The sequence below is a fragment of the Gorilla gorilla genome, chromosome 11, assembly GCF_029281585.2.
Source record: "Gorilla gorilla gorilla isolate KB3781 chromosome 11, NHGRI_mGorGor1-v2.1_pri, whole genome shotgun sequence".
Lineage (NCBI taxonomy): Eukaryota > Metazoa > Chordata > Mammalia > Primates > Hominidae > Gorilla > Gorilla gorilla.
In genome coordinates this window covers 64,474,236-64,500,831 of record NC_073235.2, presented here as the reverse complement: position 1 = coordinate 64,500,831, position 26,596 = coordinate 64,474,236, and the positions used below count along the sequence as shown (strand labels likewise).

Below are 26,596 nucleotides of genomic sequence, written 5' to 3'. Positions count from 1 at the left end.
TTTAGAGTGGAAATGATGGCTTCCTAATTGACACCGTTGACTCAGGTAAACTGATTTTTCTGGTGGATGGTGTCTTTGGCAGAACCCAAGGTGTTCTTCATACTGACAGGCATCAAAGACTTTTGGTCTCAGGGAGACAGGGTATATTTGCAAATAATAAAGTTGATTTTAAGAGGTTTATCCTTGCTTGCACAAAGTGATAAATTATAAAGATATAAACATTCATTATTTAAACAGAAGTGCTTTGGACCTTCAAGTTTTATATAGTGTGTGTATATATATATATATATATATATATATACACATATTCTGTTTCTGCCTGACCATGAAAAGGTTGCATTTCATGACTCTCCCTTATGTTCATTTTATTTATATTAAATTGTTGGAACATGTCTGATTGTGATAATTTTATGACCATAATGCAGAAGTTTTTGTGCAGTTTTAAAATGTGTGCAATGATGTTACTTTTTTTTTTGTCAATATCAATTCTGTGATTGTTTTTTCCTAGGCAGGAGCTGTGAATCCAACTGTAAAGTTCTTTGTTGTAAATACAGACACTCTCAGCTCAGTCACCAATGCAACTTCCATACAAATCACTGCTCCTGCTTCTATGTTGATAGGGTAAGACTTGTCCTGAATGCTTGGCTTGTAAACAGTTTTACACTTTCTAGGGAGAACTTTTCAAAAGTGAAGGGCAAAGTGGATCACAGCCTCCCATTGTGTCATCCCCGCTGACAGTCATTCATTCTTTCCTTCAGCAACTCTTTGTTGAGCATCTTCACGTCCTCAGGCTGGGCACAACTCTAGAGATGATGATGACAATGGACAGAGCAGCCAGCCCCTGGTGTTATGGAGCCTACAATCAAACTGGGGGAGACAGACAATAACCAGATAAAAAAAGAGCAGTGTAATATGCCAGGTAGCAATAAATGTGGTGAAGAAAACCTGAGCAGAGCAAAATGGATGGGGCTGATGAGGGGAGGTCAGGGAATCCTCATGGATAAAATGAACTGTGGCAGTGATGTGAAGAGCAGGAGGGCTCCATCCACACCAATAGCAGGGGGCAGAGGAAGAGCAAGTGCAAAGGCCCTGCAGAGGAGATGTGCTTGGGTTGTTGGAGGAACTGCAAGGAGGTTGGGGTGACTGGAGCCTTTTGACTGAAGAAGAGAGTGGAAGGGACAAGGTCAGGTCCCAAAGAGCCTTGTAAGGCCTAGAGAAATGCAGGAAATCTGTGGATTAAGTTTAGGGAGCTCCACGGTCATTTTGTGCTCCAAGACTTCACTTCCTGAAATCATGTCAGTGGTTTGAAATTCCGCCATGGAGCACCTTCAGCCCCTTGTTTATTTTCCTGTAAAGGAACCAACATACTGGGTACAATTTACGGCTCTCTGATAGCTCCATATTTACTCATTTCTGTTATTTATTTGGTTTTGTTGCTGGTTTTTTGTTGTTGTTGTTGTTGTTTGTTTGTTTGTTTTTTGAGACAGAGTCTTGCTCTGTCGCCCAGGCTAGAGTGCAGTGATGCCATCTCGGCTCACTGCAACCTCTGCCTCCCAGGTTCAAGCGATTCTCCTGCCTCAGCCTCCTGAGTACAGCTGGGATTACAGGTGCATGCCTGGCTAATTTTTGTATTTTTAGTAGAGATGAGGTTTCACCATGTTGGTCAGGCTGGTCTCGAACTCCTGACTCATGATCTGGCCGCCTTGGCCTCCCAAAGTGCTGGGATTACAGGCGAGAGCCACTGTGCCCGGCCTGTTGCTGTTTTTAAATAACAACTAGCATACATTGAGTACTCACCATGTGCCAGACACAGGGATTATCACATGCTTTATCTTAGGACTCTTTAAAGTCAGTCTGTCTTTCCAACAACTGTCATCGTGTGCCTGTTCACAGATAAGAAAATGAGGCTTACAGATTAAGAAAGTGACCAAGTACGAATCTGTATTCAAACCTGACTTTCTGGCTTGAATGAACAAGCTATTAGACACTGCTTCGTGTCTCCCTCTGTGTGATTACAGCTGGTGCCCTCAGATTCCTGAAGGCACCGTCACAGCAGTACGGAAGCATCCATTTTCTCTGGAGTTGCATTAAGTACATCAGGAAGGCTGTGGGCTGTGCTCCGTGGTTAGTAATTCATTATTTTGGTTAGAAATGTCTGTAGTAACCCATTCATTCGGGGGGAAAATCGATTAGTAAGTTTTAAAAAATGTTTCTGGGTTTGTCCAATGGAGTAAAAATTTACCCAAAGGTTTCAAAGTCTGCCTTTCAATTCTATCCAGCCACCTTTAATCATCATCATTGATGGACAGCCTCTGTTTCTACTCCCAAATGTCCATAGAAAGCCTGTGCCCTTGTAGCACTTATCATCAGTAGATGATAGAAAACATTCAGATAAATGCCCCCAGGAGTGATAAGAGAGATACGAGCAATAGAATGGAGGCATTCTGAGGAGGAGAACATGGGGTTTTCACGACCCCAGGACCAAAAAATGCCCCCTGGAGAATGTGCAGATTGAGCAGGTTGGCTTCCGGCAGGGTGCAGTGAGGAGGAAGGACACTGAGGCAGAAAAAACAGAGCATGGAAAAGTCAGGGCTTCCCAGGAGAAGACCAGCAGAGCCTGGTGTGGCCTTTTGATCTGTCACCAATATCTGCCTGTAGGGAGGATGAGCCATGAGCACCTGCTCTGAAAAAGATTCCATCGGAAAGGGGCTTTAGAACTTATCAATGGTTAATAAACTTTTTAAGGACCTGGAAACCTTTGTTCAAGTGAGATATAATACAAAAGTGTATGGCCAGAAAGCAAATGGGAGATTGCTTCTCAGTTTTGGCAGGTCTAGTCCTTGTCCTCCCTCCTTCCTGCAATAGTCCTGGGAGCTTAGACAGAACCTGGAGTGGTTCCAGGACACAGTCACAACACCGCTGTGAGGCACAGGTGAGAGAACCGAGGCTCAGAGAGGTAAAGTCATTTGCTCAAGGTCACACAGCAAGTTAGTGTGGAAGGTGGGAATAGGACCAAGGCCTATGCCTGCTGGACCAAAATATTTGAATAAGTTAGTTAAAAATATATTGAGTCCTTCTCATGGGCTGGGACTGTGCTCAGTGCTCTGCTCTTGCTGTCTCATTTATTCCCCAAAGAGACGAAGTCTTTGCCACTTACAGATCCGTTTCCAAGGCACAGCTGTGTGAAGTGCTGGGCTCAAGAAACAAGCAATTCTCAGGACGGATTTTTGGCCTTATGTGAATTCGTCAATAAGTTCTTGTTCTCAGTAGTCCTTTAAGTCACACTTAAGACTCACTATGGAGATTTTGTGTGGAATGTATATTACCAAAGAATATTGTTTTTTTGGAAATGCCACGGGAATGTGTTTTTTAGGGAGTTTAAAATATAGCTCTGGTCTCTGTTAACACTGGTAAGGTTGCGGTTTTTCTAGAACTAGACTCTAGATGCTCTCTGGGAAAAATGCTCTAGTACATGATGATACACCGTCTTCTGGCCTCATGCAAAGATCCAGCAGGGCCAAGTAAAATCAGGTGAGTTATGCCTCTTAGTAACCTGCTCAGCCTGTTACCTGGTGATTTACTAGTTCCTGGAGTGGGAAGCCTGGCCAGGATCAGTGCCTCTCCTCCTTCCTCTGCCCATGTTACCCTCATTAGTTTTCCTGTTAGGCCATATCCCTTCACCACAGAGCCTGCAGCAAGTGAAATCCACAGGAGGATGAGGCTGGTTTGTGACTTTGTTAGGAATTAGCAGAAATGGGTGGAAGCCCTGCTTCTCTGATAAGTGAGAAGGGCAGCCAGGCTGCGTTTCCAACAACCAAGGCCAGAACTTGAACCAGGGTGAGTCTCCCTGCTGCCTGCATTGATTTAGTGCTAAAGTTGATTAGATTTGTTATGCTGCTATTTTGTGTTCATTGTTCATAATGAGAACTGGAAAGCTCAAAAATTTGAAGGAAAACAGCACATAATGTAAAATCATAAATCTCCTAACTTTTATCTAGAGCAGTACATTCATTGTTGACTGAAGTAAGACAGGTTCTACGCAGTAGAGGCCAATCCTGCAATCGTATCTCCAGTGTGTAGTAGGGTGCCTGCGACATAGCATATGCCCAACCAATATTTGTAGAATAAACTAATAGATAAGCAGAGGATGGATGGATGGGTGGATGGATGAATGGATGAGTAAGTTATCCAGGTGACTTTGTGTGTGTAGAATAGTGGTTCACGCTGCCAGCACTATGGATAGACTTCAAAATGACCTTGCATAGAAATCCCTCCTTTTGTGTCCTCTCTGCCAAAAATTCTGTAGCCTGAATCTAGCGGATTGGAAAGGGCATGTTCTACTGTGGTAACCCCACCCAACATCTGTTGAATGGCTCTGGGGCTCATCACACCCAGCTCATGACATACCCCATCCCTGCTCTCTCTGCTCCTGAATGACACAATAGATATAAAGTCTTGCTGTGTCTTCTCTGAACTGTTACGACCCCTGGCCTATAAAGCTGCAACATCAAAGCCTCAGATTGTCACACAGGATATAAATAAACTGGAAGCTAGTGACACCTGCACATTAGGACCTGCATGCTACAACTGTGCGGGTGTACGGGTGCTGCAGCCCTCAGATCTGCTTCATCTCATCCCACCCATTCCTCTCCTGAGGAATTTGTCAGCAAACCTGGGAGGGTTGGCATCCCCATCAGAGCAGAGGGTGGCATGGAGCCTGCGGCCAGCACTGGCAGTACGCCCGCTTCCTCGGATGATTCACTGAATTAATCATTCCACGGTTGCAGTTGCTCTTTGTAGCATTTTTCCCTCCAATATTATTTCCAGTTGGTGATAAATACCTTATTTTAAGTATCCTTAATGTACCAAAAGAAACATTTACACAAATTAAGGGAATTAATATTACCCAACAAACATTTATTAAATGCTTACTGTTTGCAAGGCATTATGCTGGGACAGGTGGTCACTTTACAAGGGGATTCTCTGTTGTGTGATTTTCAACAAGTCTCTCTCAGTGCATTCACATATAATTTGCCTTATAAAATTTAGTTTACACACAAGCTCTCTAGGAATAGATTTCTTTAAGTGAGGAACTTTATGCTGAAAAGAAACAAGAAGGTGAAGCTAGCTAGCAACATTTTCCAAATGGATGGGTGGAGGTTTCATAGAGGGAATGAGTATGAACTGGGAATCTGAAGCCAACAGCTTGAATTGAATCCTGGCTCCAACACTTCCCAGTTGGGCGATAGTGGGCAAGTTACTTAAATCCTCTGCTGTTAAGTTTCTTTGTCTGCAGAGCATGAACTGCAGTACTCATCTCATAGGGTGGTCATGAGCTTATGTCAAGCACTTAGAATAGTTCCTGGCACATAGTAGACTCCACATGGGTGTGAACTTATTATTTTACATCCAGAAATTACTCCGTCATTTTAGTATTGAAATCAACCATATTCCCGTTGGACTAATCCAGCTGCAGAAGGTAGAAGAGCTTGCTGGCTCATATGTCTAACCTGGGTAAGTTGTCCAGGCTCTCAGGAAGGCCTGGACTGCAGGGGTGATCCCTCTTCCACCCCACCAAAACCATTACATAAGAAATCTACTCAGTATTGGCCTGTTTTTGCAGAATAAAAGCAGCATGCAGTGTGCAAAGCATAGGTGATAATCCTGCTGGTTGGATTTTTCTGGTTTTAAGTAGGACTTAAACTTTTCAGTAAAAAGTACAATTGAGCCATTGGCTTTATTTATTTATTTATTTTGAGATGGGGTCTTACTCTGTCACCCAGGCTGGAGTGCAATGGCATGATCTCGGCTCAATGCAACCTCTCTCTGCCCGGTTCAATTAGTTCTCCTGCCTCAGCCTCCCGAGTACCTGGGATTACAGATGCGCCCCACCATGCCTGACTAATTTTTGTATTTTTAGTAGACACAGGGTATCACCATGCTGGCCAGGCTGGTCTGGAACTCCTGGCTTCAAATGATCCACCTGCGTTGGCCTCCCAAAGTGCTGGTATTACAGGCATGAGTCACTGCACCTGGCAGGTTTTTTTTTTTTTTTTTTTTTTTTTTTTTTTTAATGATTCTTTGACATCTCAGACTGGCATAATCTTGGCTCAAGGCTGCCACTGAAGGGAAGTATGTTTATAAGAAAATTCAAAAATTCCTGTCTGCGCCACGGGTGAACTGCCTTGCTGAGCATGCACAGGGTGCAGAGTACACCTGGGGTCATGGAGAGTAACCCAGGCCATGCAGGGTCCAGGACCATAAACCTTTGATCTGAAAATAGGCAGGGAAGATGACTGATGCACGTGAGTTTCCTGGCTGACTTCCCAAATTCCATTACTCAATGTTTTCAAATGGGGAAAAGTTGCTTTTATATTGCTGATTTCTGAACCTGATGTTTAATTTATGACTTTTAATAGATAAAGCTATTTAGTACTGGGTGATCCACTAATTATTGTCAAAAAGTTGTTTCCCCCATCACCTACCCCTTCGCTCTACAAGAGCACTTTTAAAAAGAAGAAGAATATTGCTGGAGCCCAAATTCCTAATCTATGCCCATGGAATTTTCAGATGTTGTATGTATGTCAGTGGAGAGGCTTTTCCCACCTAGAGAGAGGTACATCAGTTTCATCAGATTGTCCAAATGGTTTTTGGCCTGAAAAAATAGTAACCACTGATATAGGACAGGGGTTAACACACTAGGGTTTATGGGCCAAATGCAGTCCACTGCCCATTTCTGTGTGGTCCACAAGTAAGAATGGTTTTTACTTTTTTTTTTTTTTTTTGAGACCGAGTCTCACTCTCACCCAGGCTAGAGTGCAGCGGCTTGATCTTGGCTCATTGCAACCTCCGTCTCCCGGGTTCAGGCAATTCTCCTGCCTCAGCCTCCTGAGTAGCTGGGATTACAGGTGTGTGCCACCACGCCTGGCTAATTTTTGCATTTTAAGTAGAGTCAGGGTTTTGCCATGTTGGTCAGGCTGGTCTTGAACTCCTGACCTCAGGTGATCTGCCCAGGTTTTACATTTCTAAGTGGTTGGGAACAAAAATCAAAAGAGTAGTAATATTTCATGATATATGAAAGTTTAATGAAATTCAAATTTTAGCTTTTCAGTGGAATATTAAATGAACTCATTCATTTAATTATGGTCTCTGGCTACATTTGTGCTACAAAGGCAGAGTGGAGTAGTGACAGAGATGTGGACCACAATGCTTAAAATACTTAACTCTCTGACCCTTAATTGAAAAAGTTTTCCAACGTCTGGTCTAAAAAACTAATTTCAGAAAGCTTCATTTTCTGTTGTGCTTTTCATACTTCCATTCTCTTTGCACAGATTTGTTGCCTGTCTTGGGTAAAGTGTATTCACCTTTCCAGGTTCTCATTTAGCTCCCCTGCATTGGGCAGATGCAGAAGCGTCAGACTGGATGAGATGTCTGTGTTTCCCGGCATGGAAAGTGGCAGTTGCACTCTCAGCCCCTGCAGCCTGGTGGTTTGTGATGAGTGCAATGAGACCCGGGAGAGTGGTGTGGGAGAAGGAGGTTTCCAAGAAGACATCATGGATGAGGGGACATTTAGGACAAGACCTAAGGAAGTTAGAGCTTGGCAGCCACTTCAGGCTAAAGAGCAAGACTGAACAAAGAGGGGGCAACTGGGAAACCTCATGGTGTGTTCATGAGAATACCAGCCACCCAGACTAGGTAGTATATAGTTTCTTCAGAAGCAAGTAAAAGGACTGAAGTGAAAAGGGACCCCAATTTACAGAAATGCAGTGCTCTGCGGCTGAGTGAAGGGGTTCGGTCTTGGTTCAGTACCTGCGCCTTACAGCAGGGTAGCATGGAAGCCCGGTATCACCAGGCACATTCGCACATTAAGTGTTCCCAGCTGTAAAATGGGGGTGATGAAGCTGTGAGGGCCTTAAAGGGCTTTATCCAGCACCTAATCCATCCCGAGTGCCCAGTAAATGTTTGTTGTGTGATTAGGTGTCTGCGAAGGGAGTGGAGACGGAAATTGATCTATGAATTCTGAAGAAGGACAAAGCTATGGTCCTTCAGTATGACAATATGACAGGTCCCACAGGTCAGGAGAGGGCTTTGCTTTCTTCAGTGCTGCATTCCATGGACATATAATTAGTGCCTGTGTTGAGTCAGGCATTCTGCTAGGCCCTGGGGACACCCTGTAAAAGAGCTTGCAGTCAAGCAAGGAGAGGGGCAGGTCCAGCCTGTGAAGGAGAGAGCAAGTGGATTGTGTGAGAGCATTTGAGATGGGGAGGAGATACAGCCACCAGACCAGGCGGGAAGAGGGAGATCAACACACTCATTTGGAACTCTCTGACAAAAAAGAGCAAGGCTGCAATCAGACACTCGAGAGCAGGGATTTGTGAATAGTAATCCAAAACCACAATCGGGGAGGAGGAGGGAGAAAAAGCATAAACTATCCATTGCCAATAATGTGAGGGAGGCCAGCAGAAAAGTAAACCATGAATTCCATGCACTTCACTATAAATCAGAAGGTGGTTCCAAAAATTTTTTAAGTATGTGTTGGGGAGGATGCACTACTAGAGATACCTCTGTTTACATAAATTTATGTGAAAATACCACAGGGTTCTTTCATTTCTTTGCAGAGTTCATGTTTTGACTCTTGAGAAATGTCTTTTTAGAATATATTTCTTTGATTTTCAAAGTTTCTGGAGGTGTGAGTCAATTTTTTCCCCTTTGAAAATGAAGTTGAGAAAAGGGTCAGCTGTAGTTTCACCCTAATAGAAAGAATTTTCTGGAGAAGCACGTAAAATACAAGAAACAGTCAAATCTTAGCCAGTGTCTATGGCCTCACTTCCCTCAAGACAGCAGAAAGGAGATGCGAAAACATCACCCTTGACTCCCTGGCACTACCAAAGGCCAAGTTGGAGACTTGATAAATCCTGAGCTCGTGGTTTGAGTCACGCATGTTAAGCCACTGTAGAATATTGTTGCTTCTTTTCCTGTTGGATATATTTTAATTTTCATTCCAAGTTAAATTGCACTTTAAGCTTTAAGAAAAGGTGAAATATTATATTAAATGGTTTCATTAACCATTTATAATTCTACTTCCCATTAAGATTGATTTCTTTTCACTGAGTAAAGTGTCTATTTGTACCGAGGTCTGGCAATAGTCATGTTCATTCTCTCTCTCTGTCCTTCCTTTCTTCCTTCCTTCCAGGGATCACTACTTGTGTGATGTGACATGGGCAACACAAGAAAGAATTTCTTTGCAGTGGCTCAGGAGGATTCAGAACTATTCGGTCATGGATATTTGTGACTATGATGAGTCCAGTGGAAGATGGAACTGCTTAGTGGTGAGACTGAATGGGGATGTTCTGCTTCTAGAGCAACATGTGATCAGAGGGTCTGTGCAGTTGGGGAGAGTGAAGGCTGGGAATCAGGAAATGAGGTCTGAGTTTCTCTTCTTTCTGACTCTGTCTGATCCTGAGGCAATAAAATCTTGAATAAAACTCCTAGATAACCTGCCATCCCGAGGTGCTTCTATTTCTCCTACACTGACTAGTCATACTGTTTTAGTTATGGATACTATCACTTGGGAAGTGGAGAGGGGGTGACTGACCACAAGATAGAATCTGATGTAAATATTTTAAAAACCAAAGAAGGCCAGCAGCTGCAAGCTCAACAGAGTGTGTTTTAATAAAGATAATGTAGGGAATGGGGAATAACTGGCTGAGTGTGTGTGAAACAAAACAAATACATGAGGCCACAAACCCATTACCATACTGTCACTGTCTTTAAGCAGGAAACAGCTTTAGAATGGAAATAAATAACTGCCAGTCTGAGAGGGTGGCAATCCTGAGGCAAACTCTGTTCATCCAACCTTGAGGTGCTGGGAGGCTTCTAGCCAGGAGACCATGAGGTCCAACTAGGATGACAGTCAAAGTTAAAGTCCCTCTGGGAGCCTGCAGCCTGGGAGGGGTGGATCCTGGAAGAGGTTTGCTGGCATATGCCAAGGATACCTCCCCAATCCCCCTTATCTAGTCACAGACCCTGTGCCTACACACCTACCATCCCTGCTCTCATCCTGGCTAGGCTCAGGGCAGACTCTCACCTCCCAGACCTGGAGCCTCGCATAACTTGATTCACTTATTAATTTATGTAACAAACATGGAATTCCTGTTATGTTCCAAGCTCTGTGCTAAGCTATGGATTTTTTAAAAAAGTGAATTAGTCAGCATGCCTGCCCCCAAAATGTTTCTGTTCTAGTTGGGAATATTATCAAAATAAATAATAAAAGCTGCCACTTACGGTATACAAGTCACTGTGGAAGCTGAGGATCAACGTTTGAGGAGCTAGCTCAGGTCACAGGGCACAGTCAGAATTCAAACTGCAAAACCCAAGCTCTTTGCTTGCTGCCAGTGAAATCCTCATAATACCTCATTGTACCATAAAAAGGGTTCAACCAAGGTACAGAGGGAATAGAGTGCAAAAGAAGATGATCAGCTCTACTAAGGGCAGGCAGACTGGGGAAGGAGATGATGTGGGAGAGCTATAGAGTAGCCTGGGGTAAGTTGCCATGTGCTGAGCAGATAAGGACAGAACGCCATATAAGCAGAGGGCTGTGCAAAGGCATCCAGTGTGAATAGCTTGGAACATGCAGGAACTAGGGACTGGGGGAGAGGTGTAGTGGGGAACAATGAGGCTAGAGATATAGGCAAAGGCTCAGGTGCCATTCCTGGAGTTTGGACTTATCTCGTAAGAAATGGGGAGCTGTTTCAAGGTTTTAAACAAAAGACTATCACAATGGGACAGGCCTATCTATTGCTAACTAAGCTCAGCAGAGAAGAGCAGCAGGATCTCCAACAAGGAGATTCTGGCAACAGACCCTGGGCAACCTGCTGAGGACATGAACAAAGCCCTTAGCTGTAGAGAAGGACAGAGAAGTCAAAGAACTAGGTGACAGGGGCTGAAGGAGGTGATTATGAGGAGGGCAGGAATCTAGAATGACCCCCAGGTCTCTGGCTTGGGTGAATAGGTGCCACTAACTAGAAGAAGAATGAGGGAGTAGAACAGGCTGGTGGGACAGAGGAAAACAAATGAAATTCTCTTTAGTTTTGTGCATGCTGGATTTAAAACACCAGTGGAGCTTCCAGAAGGACCCAGGATATAACTTTAGGCAAGAGATCAAATGATCTAATGTAATGACTTGAAAAATACTAACGTAAATAGAAATATATGAATGGAGATAGTTTTCAGTTATTATAAGTGCAGCTCTATTTATATTACCACAAATTATGGCTATAGATTTCATCTGACTTCTCTTTGAAATGCTGTCATTGTCTCTTTCCCTTCCTAGGCACGGCAACACATTGAAATGAGTACTACTGGCTGGGTTGGAAGAGTAAGTGTTATAAGTTGTGGGGTTTTATGGATGAGTCAGCTACTCAGCTATTTGATATGCAGCTATTCAAAACTAGGGCTCTAAGTGATACGTTATTAATAGCAATATTAGTTAACCTATTTCTCAAAATATGTAAATGCTCCCTATAAAGATATATTTTTGTAGAGAATATATAACACACACAGTTGGAAAAAGTAAGGGGACAAGTGAAAAATCAAAAGCAGAGCAGACAAAACATAGAGCACTCCTGGCAAGTTGTAACTCCCAGCAAGTTAAAGGGTAACCATGGCTGAAAGTTGGCCAAGGTGTCCAGTGACCTCACATTTGAAGTTATGTGCTTTAAAGACAGAAAACACAGGTTCTGTCCCCAGCCTGCACAGATACCTAAGGAGAGGTCACTACAACAAGCAGAAAAACTCAGCAGCAAACACACAGTGCCCACTATGCACCTCTCTTTGGAGGAAATCATACTTGCAGGCTTATGCTTTATTAGGCGTCCAGATGCAGAGCTTTATCTAGGAAAGTGTGGTGACCCTCAGGGACTTGTCATGCTTCTCAGTCCCACTGAGTTATATACACATCGCACAGAATTACCACCCAGATTGCTATGGCCATAGAATGTAATGAGTTGATGAAGGAATTCCAGTCATCATGTCACCTTGCATGGTAGATGAGGAATGAATCTCACTTAATTTTTATGATCACTTCTATTAAGCCCCCTTTAAGAGGGAAATAAAGTGACCCCCAAAATGTAAAGATTTTATACCTCTTGGATCATAGAGGTGAGGTCCCCAGTCCAAGAAGACAACCCCTTCTAGCTGGGCTCAGAGCTCCGGCAGCATTCACACGTCCTTTTTCTTCAGGCATTGATTGGGCAGAGGGGAGAGGTTTGCCAACATGAAAAGTGGTTTCCTCCATGGCAAGAGACACGCTACACTTCCTCACGACTCTTTGAAAAAAATATGTTTTTTCCTCTCTGTATTTAACCAGACAGATGCCACTTTTCACACATTTCTACTAGGCACAACTCCATCCAGGGGAAACAGGGAAATGTATTAAAAAGATAAGGCTGTGAACACAGGTCTAGAGAGGGGAATGTGTTTCAAAGCTCTGTAATGAGAACACCAAGTGTACCGCACGCCTCAGCTTGCTCCATAAATGAATTCGCTTTGAATCACTAAATAGAAGAGGGAAGCATTTTTCTTCCTTCCCAAAATGGGAGCTGATGAGAGAGGAAACATCGAGGGCGAAGTGAACCAACAATTTTAAAAGACCATCTCCTACCTGCTCTCAAATGTAGCTAGGAAATCAAAATCGTAAACCAACATATTCCTTTCAGGCTGGGATAGACTCTTCTACTTAAACTGCATTATGTTCTGAGTACTATCTTTTATTGAACTGTAAAAAAATGGAAATTTGTTCTATATTTCTATGCAAATATTTTTTGTAAATTGTTGATCATATTTAACAAAATGAAAAGGCTTATAATAATAATAACTATATGAATGTTTTCATATGAAATATACAACAGACATTCCTTATAGTATGTAGTCCAGAAATGGTTAAATACTAAGTCTGAGTTTCAAAAAGAAATATGTGTAAAAACAGGAAAGAAAAATATCCCCAAATTGCAAACCACCCCCAACCTGAAACAATACAAAATCATATGTCTGTTTCAAGAAAGCACATTTGTGACACTGAGGAAATTTACTGCTCCAAACTGAAAGGTTAATGCTGTTTTCCAGGTGCTTGCAGCCAGAAGTCACAGTTATCATCCATAGAGAAAAGATGTCTCCAAATCACAACAACTTCCATTTATTGTTTTCTACAAGCCTCTTTATATACATTCTCTCATTTACTGCTCACGAAAATTACCTATGAGTATGGTGTTTTTGTTCACATTTTATAGAAAGAGAATTTTCTTTTTGAGACACTTTAATTTTAATTTGGCATATAAATGGAGCATGGATTTTTGAGCGTAGGTATTGGACAGGACTTTCTAAAACTAAAGTTGGTACTGAGATGAGACACTGTGCTTGAATGTTCTTTTGTTCTATATTATTTTCTAGTTTAGGCCTTCAGAACCTCATTTTACCTCTGATGGTAATAGCTTCTACAAGATCATCAGCAATGAAGAAGGTTACAGACAGATTTGCTATTTCCAAATAGATAAAAAAGTGAGTATTCTTACATATTTTATTTCATGTTGACCTCTTTTTTTTTTGGAAACCAACTTGAAGTGGAAATCATTTGGTAAGGTGGATCAATGTGTATAAAAATCAGATTAATTTAAACTCCTCAGTGGTGTATTGTGTCATGTGGAACGAGGTGGGGAAACCCAACAAGAAAATCCAAGGTTATTTGAATTCCTGATATAAATGATTTAATCCTCCACTTTGAACAGAGAGAGTCTCTAATCAATCTTTTTTTTTTTTTTTTTAAAAAAAAAAAACCATCAGGACTGCACATTTATTACAAAAGGCACCTGGGAAGTCATCGGGATAGAAGCTCTAACCAGTGATTATCTGTGAGTATTGTAACAATTGATAGGATATAAACCTACTTGTCATAATCATGCCCTCTTTGCCCAGAAGTAGGGAAAAAATCTCCTACAAATAAAGAGTAGTCTTTTTGGAATGTGTTCAATACTTTTTTTCTTTTTAACATACGGAAGCCTTAATGATTTTCACATATGCTTAGCAGATTTGATACCATGCCACCAGGCAGCTCTACCTCTTGCTCTTACCTGCTTTACATTACAAGAGCTGTATCCTCTTTTACATGAACGTTGTGGAACGCCGAACTAGCAATGAGGGGCATTTTGTTAAATTTCAGCTGGCACTGATTTTTTGGAAGGCTTGGAAAGGCAATTTTATCTGTCCATGTCCCGGCCTTACTCTTTGCAAAATGGAAAGCTTTGCAGAGGCTAACTGCCATATATGAGTTGGTAGAAAAGGGGGTGTTATTTTTCATTAGAATCTTAGGCACTTTTATGATTCTTTATTGGTCTAATCGCGGAGGAATTTTGCCGCGGCCCGAAGTAGCTTTTGAAGCCCCTCTTTAGTAGTGGCTCTGCTGCTCTCAGGAACATGGGGCTCCTGCCATCTAGTAGCTTATGTTATAAGACAGAAAATACAACGATCGGGATCAATGAGTGGGGTCTCAATTTCAGGCTAGCTGCCTAGTCCTATTTTTTTTTTTTGACAGAAGCCTTCTTTTGTGTTTTTACTTGTCACTCTAATTAAGGAAGAAATCTCTGGTTTTACATATTTTAGTCTGTTAAGAACAAGACCTTTCTGTGTAGAGATGACGGAGAAAAATGGCTTCTCGGGGGTGAGGGATACGGAAGCGATGGCGGAGGGCGGCGGGCACCCGTGCGCACGCTCCGTGCACACTTAGGCTTGGGGTCTGAGTGCGGTGGATCGCCTCTGACTTCTTAAAAAACATAATTAATATATATTTCATTTTTTTCTCTTCCTAGATACTACATTAGTAATGAATATAAAGGAATGCCAGGAGGAAGGAATCTTTATAAGTAAGAGCTCTGTCAAGTTGTTGACTTGAGTCATTTTAGCTGACGAACAATTTCTGAACTCTATTTTTATTTTTTGCCTTGTCCTAACTAATATTAAACTGGTATTGCTATTGAGCACTTTTTATTCCTTCATAAATTAATCTACATGTCCACAAGAGAGAATGGCTTTATTCGATGTTTTGTGATATTTCCAAACAATGGGAGGTTTGAGGTTACTATTAATTCATGTATTTATTTCATGCTAAAAAAAAAAAAAGTCCTAAAGATTGCGTTGGCATGCTGCTGTCTTTGAAACTAGAATATGGCTTTATTCAGTTCCTTCCTCTCACTTATCTTTTCTTCAAGCACTTAATTTCTACCGTTGGTTTTACAGAATCCAACTTAGTGACTATACAAAAGTGACATGCCTTAGTTGTGAGCTGAATCCGGAAAGGTGTCAGTACTATTCTGTGTCATTCAGTAAAGAGGCGAAGTATTATCAGCTGAGATGTTCCGGTAAGTCTGAGCTCCCTGGGAGGGAGGGCAGTCGCCGCTGTTACTCACTTCGAAGCAGCTCCCTCTATTCCTTTTGAATCTGAGGAGCTCTTGAAATCACCTAAGTCCCCTTCTCTCCACTCACATTTAAGTAGTGAGCATAAACAATCTTTTCTTCCCCTTATCACTGAGAGACTTGCATAGCTTGCCTTAGACCGAACACACACTCACACATGCACAAACACACACCCTTGTGTATAACAGAAGCACTTCAGCGTTAAATACATACATATTGTGGGGTTTTAAATGATTATTTTATGCGCTCGTCCCTTTCAATGAGAAAATGTATGTGGCTGGTGCGTGTCACCCAACATGCTCACTGCTCCATCTTCTGTGGCTATTGCTATTATTAATTACAAATGAAGAAACCCAGGCAAGGAGTGGCCAAGTGACTTATGCAGGTGGTCACACAGCGAGTTACAGGCACAACAGGATTCAAAACAGGCCTCTGCCTCCCGAGCCATCCCTTTTAAACAGTGTGCCAGGTTACTTCTCAAAATGGGAGAAAGGATCTGGATATTCTGTAAAGAACTGTCCATAGCACAAAAATAAATAAATGTTTTCAAACCAGTTATCTGAGTCTTCCCTCACTAGTATATTTTATTATTATGCTTTTCTTTATGGTTCTTTACTATGACTGACTTTTTTTTTTTTTTTTAGCAATTATTTCTTGGGCATGCGCTTTATTCTAAGCACTGTGCTAAAAGCTTTATATTCATGATCTTGTTTAATCTTTAAGAAATCTCTATCAAGTAGATATTATTATCCTCATTTTCTGTGTGAGGAAATCAAAGCACAGCTCTGTTGTCCTAAGTCACAGAGCTAGTGAGCCAGGATTCATCCCCAGGTATGGAAAGTGCCTTCACTGTTTCTAATCCAGTATAAAAATTAATATTATCATCCAAACACATAAAATTAAAGAGCTCACAAAATAGCTTTTCTATACATTACCTTCCACTCTGCAACTACCACAGTTGGGATAAACAGTGACGATATGGGCTTGTGAGAAAAACACTTTTGCATGCCAGAAAGGAATCGCTTATCCAAGTCAGGCACTGTGCAGATGTGCCGCCTGGCTCTGGGACTCCATGGGAGTGGGGGCAGCGGGGGGAAATCCGTCCCTCCCTAGGGAGGCTGGCTACAGGGCTCTGCAGCCCACCTGGGCAGAGCCTGAAAAACCCTGTGGGATCACGGATTTAGAGTGGGGAAGGATGTCAGCTCACATTTTACTTTGCAGATGAGTATATTAAGTTCAGAGATGATAATGTGCCCAAGGTGCCCAGCAGGGCAGAGATTCATTTCCTACTTCATTCTACTGAGCCCTGTGCCTTTCCAGTAATACTTCTTACACTGAAATTGCAACTATTTTAAAGAGAGGGGGAGGAGAAACAGCTAACATGTATTAAACTTCTTATGCATTATAATATTTATATATTCTATCAAAGTTAAATGGTAACAAATGGTATTTTTGAAAAGTCATCTATACTATCTTTTCTAAAAAAGTATTCATCCAAAACATTTTTCCCCAATTGTGTTAACAGGTCCTGGTCTGCCCCTCTATACTCTACACAGCAGCGTGAATGATAAAGGTATTTTCTCATGTTTTACTCTTCATTTGTTTTTAAGAAAGTGTGTTGCATAAGTCTAACATGTACTTAGCATTGTGTGATTTTCTTTGGCTTTGTGTCTTGACAATGAGTTGAACACAAGCCTTATAACCTGAAATATGTGTAGTCCGATCAGTGAATTTCATGTTTGCTCATTATTGCACTACATAATCCTCATTTTTCACATTGTAATGAATGACTGCTGTCTCCTGTATTTCTTTAGGGCTGAGAGTCCTGGAAGACAATTCAGCTTTGGATAAAATGCTGCAGAATGTCCAGATGCCCTCCAAAAAACTGGACTTCATTATTTTGAATGAAACAAGTAAGTTAAATTCCTTTGGAATAGTACTTTTCATGGAAACACCAATGCACTCTAACTATAGTAATTCGATCTGAAAATATGTATTTCATGTTATATATAAATCTAATTTAGAAGGTTATTTCTCCATGAAATGTTTTGTCACAAGAAATACTAATTTTACATCCTTTTGTCTTAAAATATAATACCATTCTACATAAAACTTATTCTGTCAAAAGGGAAGGGATTTGGAGAACATGCTCTATCGTTAGTTCACTTTTATCCCATTAGTGACTCTATTATTCTACTAATATTAATTGTGTGTTTAACTTAATGACATCCTAGCATATTTCACCTTTAACCCAAAGAGATCAAGGATATCTGAGATAGTTGTATAAAACAATTCATGTTGGCTATAAAATATTGAAACTTCAGTCTCAGAAGATAAATTTCGAATTTTTCCAAACCCTGCTGACCTCCCATAGTGTGGTCCCGGCTTGATTGTGTAATCATGGATTATATTCAGAGACCAGTAAGAACAATGGGTTTCTTTGAGTAGAAAATCTTGTTATTTATTGTTTGTTTTTCTTTATTTTTTCCACTAAGGGCTAACAGCTTATAGGGGAGGGAGGAATCTGTTATATTAGGATTGATTCATTTTAGGCTTTTAAAAAAAATTTAGGATAATAGAAAAGATTCAACACATCTAATTTTAAATATCAGGAAAAGCACAGGAAAGTATAGCATCCTCATGAAGAACGGTTTACAGCAGTGCTACTCAAACTGAATGTGCATGTGAGTCTCCTGGGACCTTATATTAACATGCACATTCTGACCCAGGAGGTCAAGGAAGGTCCAGGTTTCTGGATTTCTATTAAGCTTCTAGGTGATGCTAGTGCTGCTTACCCTTGAGCCACACATGAGGGGCAAGAGCTTAGAGTTTTCCAGAGCTAACATTGACAGCCTGGTACAGAAGGCACTGAATACTGAGATGTGACATTCTATTTCAGTCATGAACACTGGGGAGCCCCTGCAGGTTTTAGGGTCACGGAAGCCACATTAGTAGACGGGTGACTTGAGACAGGATGTAGGATGGAGCTGTGGGGATGGGGAGGTGGTTATAGCCATTCAAAGTACAGAAAGGAGGGATGAAAGGTAGGTCAGGGAGGAGGGAGCCGGGAAGGTGGGACTCTGTGAATAGAAAGAACCCCCCAAACCAAAGACTATACATATCCAGAAAAGTGGGACTAAAACACCTTCCCATCAACTAATGCCAATTCAAACAAAGCAGAGATCAAATGATGGGTTTCGCATATTCATTAAAAATATCATGGTCAACTGATAGTTTGGTGTTCTATTGAAATTATAATAGAGACTTAAATTTTGCTCTTACAAGCACGTTTAATCAGAAGGCATAACAATAGTCAGCAAAATATAAATTGAAGATAAATCTATCTATATATTTTACTCCCAAATCTTTCTTTTTCTTTTCAAGTAAAATAATCATAACAAACATAAACAAAAAGGAAGATAAATATTAGATAAAAATAGCTCCAGAGATAAGAATTTTTTTGCCTACAGTTTAAATCTACTGAATCTGGAATAATTTTATTTAAATGTGGAAAAACACTTTTTTATAGATCTATTAGTATAACTCATCTTTTATTTGGGAACGAAGGAAACTGACTCATTATTTAGGGACAAGTTTTATTAAACTGATGTTAAATCAAGCACAGAGAATGAGACAGACCCGTGGGAGATCATACAGAATGTACGCAACAGTTTGCTCCATATAAACCCGATCTCATTCTGTGAAACACAGAGCTGAAAATGGGAACTCAGCTTTGCGGTCTGGGATGGCAATAAGAATTACAAAAATGTTATTAAATCAGAATTCTAAAATAGAGTTGGGGCCAACTAAAAATCCTAAACAGCTTCAAGGAAATTCAAGAAGAGGAAAACATTTTGGAGGAAAACTTAGAACATAAGCCATAAACAAACTAGATAAGTAGATCGGATGCCAAAGAACAGAATCATAAAAACAAAACATTAGAAATTCTAAGATGCACTTTTATGTTACTAGGCACCAATGTATTTAATAGATACATTAGAAACAACTTTATGTTTTAACATTAACTAGTATTTTAACCTGAAAGAAAATGTTATATCTTAAAAATGTGCTGAATCCAAGCAGTTCATCTTCCTTTTCTACTCTCATTTAACAAATTGCTAAACTCTAGAAATGACTTGCTACTGACGGAGATGAGGAACAAAATCTTGTGCTAATAATTTTTCTTACCTCACTAATTAATCTTTCTGTTTGTTTAGAATTTTGGTATCAGATGATCTTGCCTCCCCATTTTGATAAATCCAAGAAATATCCTCTACTATTAGATGTGTAAGTATTCAAGAGAAGGGAGCAATTTAGAAGTATTGAGTCATATATATTTTTCTCAGTGCAGCTTACTGAAAAATGGAGCCAAATGCGTCCTTTCCCTCTTCCTGGATCACTGTTTACTATTTCCTGCTTTCACTGTACAGCCACAAAACCCAACCTGTGTTTTCTCACATCTTCTTAATAGAGAAGGGAGATACTCCTTTTCTGACATAATGGCATATAGATTTTCTTTTGTTTTGCTTCTCTGAACTCCAAGGGAATTTCAAAGGAATTCTTAAGTCTGCATTTTCATCCTTAACCTCCTGGACATTTTAACAAGCAAGAGATGGGCATTAACAGTCGTGACAGTTCCCTTACCCCAGCTCCCACTGGCTGCCTCATGTTTCTCTTCCTTTAGTTCCTGAAATATTACTGCCGGCTATTTTCTATTCCCCTTTTTGGTGAAGAGAAGTGATAGAGGAGAGTGTTCATTATTAAAAACTTCAAGTCTTTGAGAAAGTTAGGAAGTCACAAGTCTTTGAATAGTGAATGTGAACTCATATGAATTCCAAATATGACAGCTTTGTAAAATATTTTTTATAATCATTAGGAATACACCCTACTTTAATTTTTCTAAAATTGCCCTAGCGTCACGCATGATGCCATAATGTCAGGCTCTTCCTGCCCTGGCTTGCATCATTTCCTATATTAAAAACAAAATGAAACAACACTAGTGCAGGGACCTGCCGAATGCCAGGTGCTTGGCATCATTTGCCTTATTTTATTCACACAACAAACCCATATAGTAAATTCTGTTGTTCCATTATACGGAAAAGACATTGAAGGTCAGGGACATAATGTCTCTGTTGTTACCAGCGAGAAAAAAAAAGTGGGGAGAGGAAGGGAGGACCCAGATATTAGTATCAGACACAGCTTTGATCCACTATATTCACAGTTTCATGAAAACCACACATAAAAGCACAAAGAAAGGAAAAGATACATATTTTAAAATTCCAGATGTGTTATCTGATTTCTTTTCAAGTAAAATAATTGTAACAAATGAAGTCAATTCGTTCGCGACACTAATTTGTTTTAGGCTTCGGCTCCAATGCTAAAAAAGCATCCTTTTGAGTGATATTTTTATCTTCTTTGACTTCCTAGTAAGTAATGATTTGATCTCCATTAGAAAATGTTTTAAAAAATGGTAAATTTAATACATATTTCTGTTCAGTTATTTTCCTTTTCCTCTCTTTTAAGGTCTTTTTTTTTCTATTTTAAAAAATAATCTTGTTTAATCTTGGGGTTAGGGAACTCGATATATATACCTAATATTAAGGCAAGCTCTTCATCTACCAAATTTAATATAATTGAGAGGAGCAAGGCATTTCACATGTGAAAAAATATTTGCTAGCTCAAGAAATGCATGAATGAATTTTCCTGTTTAAAGTTAGAATGTTATAGTGTTTTGTTTAAAACTAAAGTTCGTTTGACTGACCTCCCTAAGTAGAAGGAAAACATTAGCAAAGGCATGTAAGCAGAACTTGTCCTATCCTGTGCAGGGACAGTGAGCAGATGAGTGGAGAGATGGGCTGGGGAGGGAATAAGTTATTGGAGAGTATCCATGTCCAGGAGTTGTGTAGATGGTGCAAAGATGACATATTTAAATGAATTGAAATGAGCTATAAGGAGCTCCTCTTGATTAACAAGCAGAAATGAGAGCGCTTTACAGAGCTTTACAGAGATTGTGCACACAGCTCTGTGTAGGGTAGATGGTAGCCTGTGAAGATTGCAGATACAAGGGAGTTACACTTGTTAGTATATAGAATGCCCAATGACATGCCCGTTTTCCAATGCAACCTGTTTCTTCCTCTGAAGTTTTAAATATTAGCATTCATTCATACTGCAGTCCATTCCACAATGATTTACAGTCATTGTGAGCAAGACAGTGCCGGGTGCTATGGGAAATGCAAAGCATATGATGCAGAAGTCAAAGTCCTTAAAGAAGGAAATAAACTTGCAGTCCAGGAGTATTGTGTTAAGCTGAGATGGAAAGATATCCAAAGCTGCATTTATTGTTGTCATCATCATTTTTTTATGCCACAACTCCCCCTTCTTAACTATTAGAGAAATTATTTCTTTGATATCCAAGATTACATTAATACTTCTAAAATCTTGGCCTATGAAGTCTGTGTTTGATAACTATCTTCAAAGACAAAACTGACAAGTATCTTTGAAGGAAATATACAACCATGGTAGTTGTGTTGCTAAGTTTTAGAGGACTCATTCTGGACACCCCACAGGCTGGCACAGTTTAAGGCTCATGATTGGGAAGGATGCATACTTCTCCACGGAGAAGAGAAATGTAAGCATTCCTCATTTGATTCCGGAAAACCATGAAAGCTAACAATTTGGTATTTTTCATAGGTATGCAGGCCCATGTAGTCAAAAAGCCGACACTGTCTTCAGACTGAACTGGGCCACTTACCTTGCAAGCACAGAAAACATTATAGTAGCTAGCTTTGATGGCAGAGGAAGTGGTTACCAAGGAGATAAGATCATGCATGCAATCAACAGAAGACTGGGAACATTTGAAGTTGAAGATCAAATTGAAGCAGCCAGGTGAGTGACTAGGAGATGAAGTCAAAGGTCATCTGATTTTTTTTCCCCTTTAAAATTTACATTTTAAAGCTGTAAAGTGTAAATAATTTAAAGTGTTCTGGGATGAATTTGTAATCTTTTATCCTTACGGTAGGTTTTAGTGAAGATGTTATGTTTAGATAACAATATATTACATTATAGATTGATATGAAGTTCAAAAAAAAAGCATTTCCTAAATTCCTCTCTGTATGAGACTCTAGAAAGGGAGTTGGCATATGTCCTACCACCTTCTAAGAACAGAAAATCAAAATTCATCAGACTCGGGGACAAACTGAGGAATAAATGTACCCTAGTAAACATCTGACTAAACAAGCCAAGCCCATTCCTTCACAGTCAAGGATAAAGAGAGGACTTCAGTGTACATTTACATCATAGGCAGTGACAACTCTGAAGTCCTAGGAGTAGCTCCTACAGTCTGGATGAGGGTGACTCTGCTATTTTGGGAAAATTGTGGAGCACAACCATCATCGGTACTACATATAAGGGCTCTGTTACGTATGAACCACATCTCATTCTTGTGCTCTTCACTTATGGAACTATAACTAGATGTGATCTGGCTCAAGAGATGTTAACAATGAATGATGGTTAGTCATAAGATGCATGATGCATGAGAAGTGCTTTACCTGCAGGCATTGTCGCTGAAGCCCCGAGAGGTGGGTGTTCTTACCCCATATTTTAATTAAATAAATAGAGACTATTAGGTTAGGTAGCTTGCCAAAGTGAATCAGGATTTGAATCCAGTCTCATTCTGACTCTTATGTTTAATTACATTCAACTGGTATGTGGGAAATGTAACTTTGAGTTTCTGTAACCAACAGCATGGATGTCTGGGGAAGCATAATAGGGAGGGTGGTTGAAAATAATGTTATGAAATCATAGACTAGGAAATGCAGAAGGATCCATGAATGATGAAATAGATGGAGAGAGGAGAAGATGACAATTGACTAAGGATTCCTGAGGAAAGAAATTCTCTTTTACTAAAGTTAATGATTAGCTATTTTCCTTAACAATTAAAAAATAGAGATTTAGAATAAACAGGGGATACATTTGTTCCAGAGTGAGGCTTTGATATTTTAAAAATAAACTTGTATCTATCCAGATCGCTCCTCTGTGAGAGAGGGCATAGTTTCCAGGGTCTCTCAAATCTGACCAACAAAAGTCCTAAAATTACAAAATTAAGGATCTACTATATACAACCCCAGTTAAATAAGTAATGAGAAATAGTGCGTTTATACAGTGGCACACACTATTGCAGCAACTAAAAAGAGCTAAGCATAACAACATGGATGAATTGCATATACTGTTGAATGAAAGAAGCTGGACACAAAAGTGTACATCCTGCAAGATGCAATTTATGTAAAGATAAAAACAAGGCAAAAGTTCAGTGAAATTTTTATGGAATTCAATAAAAGAAAAACATTTCCTTTTGTCCCTTTGCAAAGAGGGAAATGGCTTAGAGGCTTCTGATAATATGCACAGGCCATGATTTCAAGGATACATTCACTTTGTAAAGGTTGATCGAATTATACATGAATGATCTGTTGCACATTGCTGTATGTCTGCCTCCTTCAATTTTACAAAGTTTACGTGGAAAAGATGAGTTGAAAACTATTTTAATTTTTTTTTAGCACCGCTTAACTTAGGGCAACCTAGGACATATTACATGAAAACACAAAGACTGTCAAAATCAAGATAGGTTAATGCAAAGGTCTGCAACCACCCACAATGCTAAAAATTTGAGTTCCATTTTTAAGTAAATTTTTTTAAGTAGTTTTAAGTAAAAAAAATTTCTTTTGATGTCAGGCTAATATTAAGAAATAGGTGCATACAATATTTTTCTTATTTCTTTACCTGGATTCCATTTCTGAACACAGTTTTGTGGCAAAGAAGACTTCTTAATCCATCAAGGAAAAATTTATTTCTATTGAGTGCATGGTGCTGAGCTAACTAATCAACACCCAGCATAAGAAGGGATTTATTTAGAGAATGATGTTTAAGTTCTCAGGTAGGGGGCCCAGAGACATTTCTAAGCCCTACTCAGAAGTTTTTCATGCCCTTATCTTTCTCCATTGCAGGGGCAGACTCTCCCAAACTGAAAAACATCTGGAGAGATTTAAATTCAATTATGTAAAGAAAAGTGCATCTGGGCTGCAAATTTTTGTATAAAGCTGTGAAAAAAACTGCCAGGATTTGTTTTCTGTGAATCATACACACACACACACACACACACACACACACACACACAATTTTTATGAACTCCAACAAAAGTAAACCATGTTCATCTGGATCTTAGGTTAAAATGATAGATATTTATCTCAGGTGTTTATTTGATTACTGGCAGCAATTTTTAGTCTCTAATAGAACGAAGCAGAGAACAAATGGCAGGGTTTCACATTTGTGCCTCATCTAAGTTTTCTATACACAATGCAGTACTGATCTGTGGACTTTTTCCATGTGTTTTAGACAATTTTCAAAAATGGGATTTGTGGACAACAAACGAATTGCAATTTGGGGCTGGGTGAGTAGTTGACTGATGAATCTGTATGCATTCGTTAATGAATATCACTCAGAGCAGGTTAATTTATCTTTTGTATATACATATTTGGAGGTGAAAATCACATCTATCAAGTCTTAGGTCTCTGGGCAGTAACCCTGCAGAATCTCCACTGAGTTAGGCTTACACCTTTGTTTATTATGATGAGCCAGGGAGGTGAGGTAGAAAGAGCAAGAAGGAAGGAGTGAAAGAGGGAGGGAAGAGGGAAGGGAAGGAAGGAGGGAGACTTTTTCTTATGCATCAGTCAGTAAAGATTTTGTGTTATTGTTTTTAAATCTTCTATAATTGGTACCACCCAGTCACTAGGGTCAGCAAATTTTCCGTAGTTTTCCCCATATACCTACCAAGAAAGGGATCAGGGCTCTGAAAGTGTAGTCTTTAAAGATACTGTCCAATTAAGGCCAATTTAAGCCTCCTATACCATGCTTTTTATCTCTAAAGAGGCACAGTATATAAAGATGTGAGAAATGTGGAAACTGCGACTCGCTTACCATATGTCCTTATTCTTTTACCTCCATAAAAATAACTGTTTCCATTCCTTAGTCATATGGAGGGTACGTAACCTCAATGGTCCTGGGATCGGGAAGCGGCGTGTTCAAGTGTGGAATAGCCGTGGCGCCTGTATCCCGGTGGGAGTACTATGGTATGTAATTGCTGCCAGGTACAGAGAGATACGGAGTGTTGACCTCAAAATGCCAGTAACAAAGCCATTCCTTTCTGAGTTTCAGTGTTTTTACAGCGAATAATAGGCTGATTCATCTTAGAGGTCCTTTTTGGATACCTATAATAAGATGATCTCATTTATTCTGCTATTGTGCAAGGCTGGGTGGTATATTTTATTACACGTTTGATTTTTTATCAACAAATTCTGTTTTCCAAATTTCAAAACAGCCCCATGCTACATTTCTACAGATAAATCATTCCTTATCTTTACTCTGATTTGATTCTTGGGTTTCACATATTAGCAGAGTGAGAGAAGTATGTATCTCTTTCCCTTCAATTAAATGTCAAATACAAGTAGGGCTTTGTATGGGAAGAGGAGAGGAGGAACAGTGGAAACACCCATTGGGGGGTTGTTGTCTTTTTTTTCATTCTTAATAGGTGAAAGCTACTCTAGAATATGCTCTTTGTCATTGAGAGAGTATTATTTCATAAGGCATCATACACCTACCTCTAAGACTACAATTCTCAAAGGGGAGGGAGTAAGCGATGGAAGATGAGGGAGGAGGGGGGAGTCAGAAGTGGTAAGGAGGTAATTGATTTTCCTGCACCTCTTCTGACCGCATCTCAAGTCTTCTGTCTAGTGTAAGAAAAGAATGGCTGATGATGAATAGCTTATTAAATATTTTATATCCAGAAATATGGTAGTACCCAGAGAAAAAGACTCTTTAAAGTCTCTACCAGTCAAGATAAACCAATGTAAAAATACATTTATATCTTTCTGTTAAGAAAATTGGAGGGCACAGTTATAATTTGATCTACACACAATGAATTTGTTTTCATATTTTTCTGCTTGATATTAATTGTTCTGTTGGATGGCTTGTTTTTGGAGACCTCTAGTGGTCAATAAAATAATGGAGTAAATCTTTGTAAGTTTAAAAATATGAAATGAGAAGAAAACTTCATTTAATGTATATAGACCAATCTAATACATAG

General features: G+C 39.9%; 1 protein-coding gene and 1 long non-coding RNA gene across 4 annotated transcripts in view; one reads left to right on the top strand and one right to left on the bottom strand.

Annotated features, from left to right (window-relative positions):
• DPP4 (dipeptidyl peptidase 4) overlaps positions 1-26,596 on the top strand; it is an 82,591-nt gene that overhangs the window by 40,685 nt on the left and 15,310 nt on the right. For all 3 annotated transcript variants that reach the window (XM_019022710.4, XM_004032706.5, XM_063694932.1), the window contains exons 10-22: positions 509-621; positions 9,194-9,329; positions 11,333-11,377; positions 13,447-13,554; positions 13,837-13,904; positions 14,859-14,912; positions 15,286-15,407; positions 16,988-17,035; positions 17,277-17,375; positions 19,680-19,749; positions 22,153-22,347; positions 24,850-24,904; positions 25,484-25,583. In XM_019022710.4, the coding sequence (XP_018878255.3) occupies positions 509-621; positions 9,194-9,329; positions 11,333-11,377; positions 13,447-13,554; positions 13,837-13,904; positions 14,859-14,912; positions 15,286-15,407; positions 16,988-17,035; positions 17,277-17,375; positions 19,680-19,749; positions 22,153-22,347; positions 24,850-24,904; positions 25,484-25,583 (1,213 nt within the window). The remainder of the gene's footprint in view (positions 1-508; positions 622-9,193; positions 9,330-11,332; positions 11,378-13,446; positions 13,555-13,836; positions 13,905-14,858; positions 14,913-15,285; positions 15,408-16,987; positions 17,036-17,276; positions 17,376-19,679; positions 19,750-22,152; positions 22,348-24,849; positions 24,905-25,483; positions 25,584-26,596) is intronic.
• Positions 601-25,489, bottom strand: LOC134756649 (uncharacterized). Its single transcript, XR_010129597.1, has 3 exons — positions 25,432-25,489; positions 1,798-1,883; positions 601-856 (listed from the first exon to the last, which is right to left on the bottom strand). It is a non-coding gene; the product is annotated as an uncharacterized lncRNA (long non-coding RNA).